Source organism: Corticium candelabrum, chromosome 9 (genome assembly GCF_963422355.1).
Source record: "Corticium candelabrum chromosome 9, ooCorCand1.1, whole genome shotgun sequence".
NCBI lineage: Eukaryota > Metazoa > Porifera > Homoscleromorpha > Homosclerophorida > Plakinidae > Corticium > Corticium candelabrum.
In genome coordinates, this window is record NC_085093.1 from 4,214,303 (window position 1) to 4,221,527 (window position 7,225).

At 33.0% G+C, this 7,225-nt stretch overlaps 1 protein-coding gene across 1 annotated transcript; it reads left to right on the forward strand.

The window, feature by feature from the left end:
* The first annotated feature begins 1,430 nt into the window (after nt 1-1,430).
* On the forward strand, nt 1,431-2,467 carry LOC134184866 (uncharacterized). Its single transcript, XM_062652628.1, has one exon. It carries the CDS (start codon nt 1,726-1,728, stop codon nt 2,401-2,403), a length of 678 nt encoding a protein of 225 aa, XP_062508612.1. The 5' UTR covers nt 1,431-1,725; the 3' UTR covers nt 2,404-2,467.
* The last annotated feature ends 4,758 nt before the right edge of the window (nt 2,468-7,225 follow it).

Genomic DNA, 7,225 nt, shown 5'->3' on the forward strand with positions numbered 1-7,225 from the left:
AAAAGACAGACTTTTCTCTTCTTTTAACTTTTCCTTTCCATTTAGTTTGTCACGAATCAGTCTCTTTTGCTCTTTAGTCGCGCAAAAGAGCAAAATCGAGAGTCGTTTCACTCTTCTTGCCAAGAAATTAGAATTGAGTCTACCCTTCGAAAGAAGTGCCTTGCTGCAATTTTTAGCGCATATGTTACGGAGTCAAAATTGCAACCATCTGGCATTGTTATTTTGTCGATCCGTCTTTCCGTTTTGCCTTACATCCCTAGGACAAGTGCTGACGTACGTATAAATATATAAATACATAAATATATAAATATATAAATATATAAATATATAAATATATAAATATATAAATATATAAATATATAAATATATAAATATATAAATATATAAATATATAAATATATAAATATATAAATATATAAATATATAAATATATAAATATATGAACATATGAATATATAAATATATAAATATATAAATATATAAATATATAAATATATAAATATATAAATATATAAATATATAAATATATAAATATATAAATATATAAATATATAAATATATAAATATATAAATATATGAACATATGAATATATAAATATATAAATATATAAATATATAAATATATAAATATATAAATATATAAATATATAAATATATAAATATATGAATATATAAATATATAAATATATAAATATATAAATATATAAATATATAAATATATAAATATATAAATATATAAATATATAAATATGTAAATATATAAATATGTAAATATAAATGTATAAATATATAAATATATAAGTATATAAATATAAATATATAAATATATAAATATATAAATATATAAATATATAAATATATAAATATATAAGTATATAAATATAAATATATAAATATATAAATATATAAGTATAAATATATAAATATATAAATATATAATTATATAAATATATAAATATATAAGTATATAAATATAAATATATAAATATATAAATATATAAATATATAAGTATATAAATATATAAATATATAAATATATGAACATATGAATATATAAATATATAAATATATAAATATATAAATATATAAATATATAAATATATAAATATATAAATATATAAATATATAAATATATAAATATATAAACATATAAATATATAAATATATGAACATATGAATATATAAATATATAAATATATAAATATATAAATATATAAATATATAAATATATAAATATATAAATATATAAATATATAAATATATAAATATATGAATATATAAATATATAAATATATGAATATATAAATATATGAATATATAAATATATAAATATATAAATATATAAATATATAAATATATAAATATATAAATATATAAATATACGTGGGGAGTTGTAATTCCACAAAATTGTTAGTCCAAGATTTCCTTAGGAAAGCTTGTAATTCTCTGGCCTCAACAAACGTACACGTTCCGACTTCACTGCTATTGGAAGAATCTGAAAGTTATCTTCAGAGTTGTTCCTTTCTGAAAAACGAACACAGTCATTTGCTTCTAGATTTCAACAACTCGACTCAACGACAAATTCAATCAAAACTCGATGCTGATTTATTCAATTGTTTATTGAACAATGCCAGCTTGAGAGACAGAGCTCGTTTAAATTCCATCAGTACACCCCATGCGGGAGCGTGGTTGAGGGCAATACCAAACCCTAATCTCGGCCTTTCCATGCTTTCTCATGAGTTTGTCATTTCTATACGGCTCTGGTTAGGGATTAAGATGTTTCCCTCTCCTCCAACTTCGATCCTGTGCACTTGTCGTCAACACATCGATCCTTTTGGAGATCACCTCATCAGCTGTGGTACAGGTCCAGAACGCACCAGAAGACACAACGCATTGGCAGAAGTCATTTTCCAGGCGTTATTAGTTGAGAATAAAGACGTGGTAAAGGAAGTGAGATGCAGTGGTAGTGACGAAAGTCGTCCAGGTGATGTTTTTCATCCTGACTTTTTAGAGGGCAAACCAGCTTATTTCGACATAACAGTCAGAAACTCATTGCAGCCATTGTACGTGACAAAAGCAGCAGTAAGGGCTGGGGCAGCAGCTGAAGCAGGTGAAGAACAGAAGGACACACGTCACGAAGCAAACGTTCTGGCAACAGGTGGTCTTTTTTACCCCTTGGTATTGGAAACATTGGGTTTCTGGTCTCCGTTCAGCATTAAAACGTTAAAAGCTATTGCATCTAAAACTTCAGCTGTCAGCGGAATTCGATTCCATCAAGCTTTCCAGAATTTGACGCAACAACTTTCGGTACAGTTGTGGAAATACAATGCAAGGATGTTGTTCAGAAGAATTCAACTTGAAGTACAGGACATTGATAGTTGGGATATACCCACCGTAGCGTAGTGTAGAATTTGGTAGTTAGTTCTGTTTAAATATATAAATATATAAATATATTTATATATTTATATATTTATATATATACGTGCGTCAGCACTTGTCATGCGGATTTACGGCAAAACAGAAAGACGAATCGACAAAAAAAAAATATATAAATATATAAATACATAAATATATAAATATATAAATATATAAATATATAAATATATAAATATATAAATATATAAATATATAAATATATAAATATATAAATATATAAATATACATATATATAATATACTAATATATAAATAAATGTATATATATATATATATATATATATATATATATAAATATTCTTCTTCTATGCAAACTACTCCAAAGGGCCCCAGACTACACCAAACTACTCTATCCACCCAATCCGTAAACATAACTACATTACAGTAACAGGAAAATCACACAAGTCATCAAAGTCCAGGTTCAGTCTACTGTATAATAGCTTGGCATTATACTATATATATATATATATATATATATATATATATATATATATATATATATATATATATATAATCATGTATTATTTCTTCAAGTACAACTATACATAGCTGTCTAGACCACAAAATAAAGGACAAACCATTTAAGTCATCACAATCTAAACATAAACATATACATATATATATATATATATATATATGTATATATATATATATATATATATATATATATATATATATATATATATATATATATATATATATATATATATAAATGTATAAATATATAAATATATAAATATATAAATATATAAATATATAAATATATAAGTATATAAATATAAAAATATATAAATATAAATATATAAATATATAAATATATAAATATATAAATATATAAATATATAAATATATAGAAATATATAAATAAAAATAAAAATATAAATATATAAATATATAAATATATAAATAAAAATAAAAATATAAATATATAAATATATAAATATATTAATAAAAATATAAATATAAATATATAAATATATAAATATATTAATATATAAATATATTAATATATAAATATATAAATATATAAATATATAAATATATAAATATAATATATCTCGAGCTCAATTGACATGACAAGAGGGAGACTTGCTTCGTTCACCAATAACTTTAGGCTCGAGTGTCCAGCCAGTCGTGCCCCTCAGGAGTAGCAAAATCTAGCAAACTCTAACCTGTTTTGCAACTTACTGTCTAGACGGATACCGACGTGTCAACAAATAGACTTCCGGTCTCAACAATGGTGGTCTATGTCGCCGCTGCAAGCCAGTAAATTTTGCTACGAAAGCACACAGAACGTGGCTGTGCTCATTTGGCTTAGCATTAGAATTTCTGTATACGCGTAAAGCACGTTCTGATCTAAGGCGGGTGTTGCCCTCGTGGCAAGGCTCTAAGTATAATTTCGGACAATACACAGCCCACCCATTTTTACGAATCTAGATGGTTTGCGTGATATAACGGTGTCACTACAGTAGACAGTCTGCAGGGGCGTCAAAGCGAGCAGATGGATCCAAAATTAGATGTCGTTGTCGTCGTTGTGCTGGCTGCACTAGGGCTGCCCGTTGTTACTTCCGACGTTATTACTTCCGTTGGGCACTTGAAATGTCAATGCAACAGATTTGGTGTCTACTCGCTGCTGTACAGAGCGACGTTCAGTCAGCAAACGGGTATTTGTAAGTGTAACGCAACGCTACACGTCGACGGCCCAATATATAACCCAAAAGCGAGCAAAGAAGGAGGCGTTGAACTGCTGAGCAAATCGTCTTCGAACGGCTGTAGCTACAGAGGATGGCGTTTTAGAGGAGACTGTTGGAAAAACGAAAGTGTTGCTATCTAACGCATCCATTATTCCGAATGCGGCACGCGCTATCATATAGACTAGCGGAGATGTATTTCCTTCTGCAGATACGACGGTTTTCTCATTGATAGACAAAAGTAGCCAAAACCAATTTCTGTATTGTTCGACAGTAATATACCAATTGGACGTTGTATAGAGGAACGAAGGTAGCAAACTAAGATGAACCGCTTCTTAATTCGTTTAATAGATTAACTAATTTCTAGAGATTTGTTGCTCTACGTATTGATCTGCTTTTAGTTATGCGTAAATTACCAACCTAATAGATTCATTAGCCAGAGGCGTAGCGCGAATCCTAGAAACTGGGGACTAAACCTTACAGTGCTACGAGACACGCCCATTTTTATGAACACACCCACTTTTATTTGGTTTCGAATTGACTGATATGGTAGAATCAGTGGCAGATCCAGACTGGATAAACGGGTGCTGTAATACTATATATACAGCTTGAGTCCTCACACGCACGTATTTTCAGTTCACAATTATTTTATGACCACGCCTACAAATGATGGGCTATAGCCCGGTCTAGCCCATGCCACACTACGTCCATGTGTGGATTGGATTTATTGCGATCGGATCACCGCTTCCAGTGTCGACAGGCCTATAGAAAGACACAAAGTAACAAGTCAAGTATACTGTTGGTGTGACACAATGTGTAAATTATACATAGGTCCTGAAAATAGAAAAAATTATTCAGACGTAGTGGTCCTTAATTTGTAACTAGTTGTCATTGATAATTAATTAAAGCGATTCGAAAACGAATTTTTTTATAATTGAGTTATTCTAGAGCTACGTACATTGGTGCCATTGACAGTAACATTTCCAGCAAACAAGTTGCCCATGCAGCTCCAGCGTGCTGTATTCTAACAAATATCGTAAAAACGCAATATCTCGTCCTTGTTTCCGGCTTAGTGCTCGCATTTCGTAACTCTCAAGATACTTGAACTTCATTTTCTCCATACAAAACGTTCTAATGTGTTGTCACAAATTCATCACTATTACCACAATATTGAGAGAATCACAATATAGAGTGACCAATATAGCTCATGTTGGGCAAGAGCATCTGTGTAATAGAAGACGGATACGCATTCTGTCCCATAATCACAGCTTGATGAAAGACAGACAAGGGTCAATCTCACTTTGACATCTGTTACTTGTGTAGCCATCGGGATTCACCGTTTCTCCAATAATTGTGCTATATATACGCCTCTAGAATCAAAAGAAAGCGAAAGCCTTCTTTGCCTCATCTGGTTCCGGCCCTGCTGCATGCTAGGTATAGTGAATAAAAGTGAAGAAATAGTTTGAGTGGCGCTAATTGGTCGAGAGGAAGCCTTGCGTTAACTACGGTTGGTACTTAATGGACAGTGACTCCGCATTCTGGTCATAGTCTGGAAGACTTGTGAGGCAGTGGCTCTGAGTCTCATGGAGTCGTTTCAACTTCTAGCTGTGCTTTTGTTCGCGTGTCTTTCGGCACAATCAAATGACGACCCCTTCACAAAATGCTACCAACCAGATGTCCATGCCAATACAACATGTCCACTAGGAGCATCATGTTGGAATGGCACCCAATCAGAGTGGGTCGTCGTCGTTAGCAGAGACGATGTTTGCTCGAACTGCTCCGTCTCTCAACTCCGCCCTCTCTTTGTTCCAAGCGTTAGTGCTACAACACTCAAACTCTTGAAGGATGAGAGTTTCCCTCATCATTTGTCACTTTTCCGGGTAGACTCCGAGTCCGCGTTCGACTCCTGCTCAGTGACGCCAGAACAGGAAGTCGGACAATTAAACACGTCGGTCTCGCACTTGATTGTTTTTGTCGACGAGCTCGACATCGGAGTAAACTATTTTGTGGCCGTCGGCGAGATCAACACAACGTGCGGCAATGGAACGCGACTTCGCGTTTTTGTTGGAAAAAACAATTGCAGTGACACAAACGATGCTACTCTTGCCTGTAACAGCCGTGCTCCGTGCGTTTTCAATGACGAGCATGTCCAGTTTGCATGCCAATGTTCCGGAAGTTACAAAGGTGGGTGGTGCCAAGACATTAACGAATGCTACAACAACAGTCAGTGTCAACATGGAGGACGGTGCGTAGACGGCGAGTGTAGCTTCGAGTGCGAGTGTGTTGACGGTCGTAGTGGTGTGTTTTGTGAATGCGAATCGAGTCCGTGTCAGAATGGAGGAATCTGCTACATTGACAAGCAGACACCAGAAATTAGTAGGTACAGTTGTCAATGTGCTAGAGGGTACACGGGAATACATTGTGAAACCGAATTGAACGAATGTCTGTCTTCTCCCTGTCAGAACGACGGCACTTGTCAAGATCTAGCTGGTCAATATTTCTGTGAGTGTTCGCGTTGGTTTACTGGATCAGATTGCAACGAAGACATAGACGAATGCACCAAAAGAGAGGTATGTGCCGGTGCATTTTGTAACAACACGTTTGGTGGTTACAGGTGCATTGATATAATTGGCATTTGCCCGTCAGCAAATTGTAATGATCGTGGAGAATGCTGGATTCTGGATCTGGATGGAGGGAGGGAAAGTTGTTCGTGTGGGCGTGGTTTTACAGGAAGTAAGTGTCAATATCAATTAGACAATGGTACTTGTCTTTCCAATCCTTGTATGAATAACGGCACGTGCCAGTACGAGAATCACGACTACGTTTGTGAGTGTCCGAGTGGCTATGGTGGAGACTACTGTCAATTTGATATAGACGAATGTCTGAGTAACCCTTGCCTAACAGGTCAGGAGCACTGTCGTGATCTTGCTGATGGATTTGAGTGTATTCGAGTATGTGGACCTTGTGCTCGGCCTCCGTCACTATGTCGCTCTTCTCCAAACGTCTGTGACCAAGTTACTTGTAGCCCGGGAAGCGTGTGTACAGTTGAAGATGGAATACCATTGTGTCAATGTTTGCAAACCTGTCAAGACGCATACG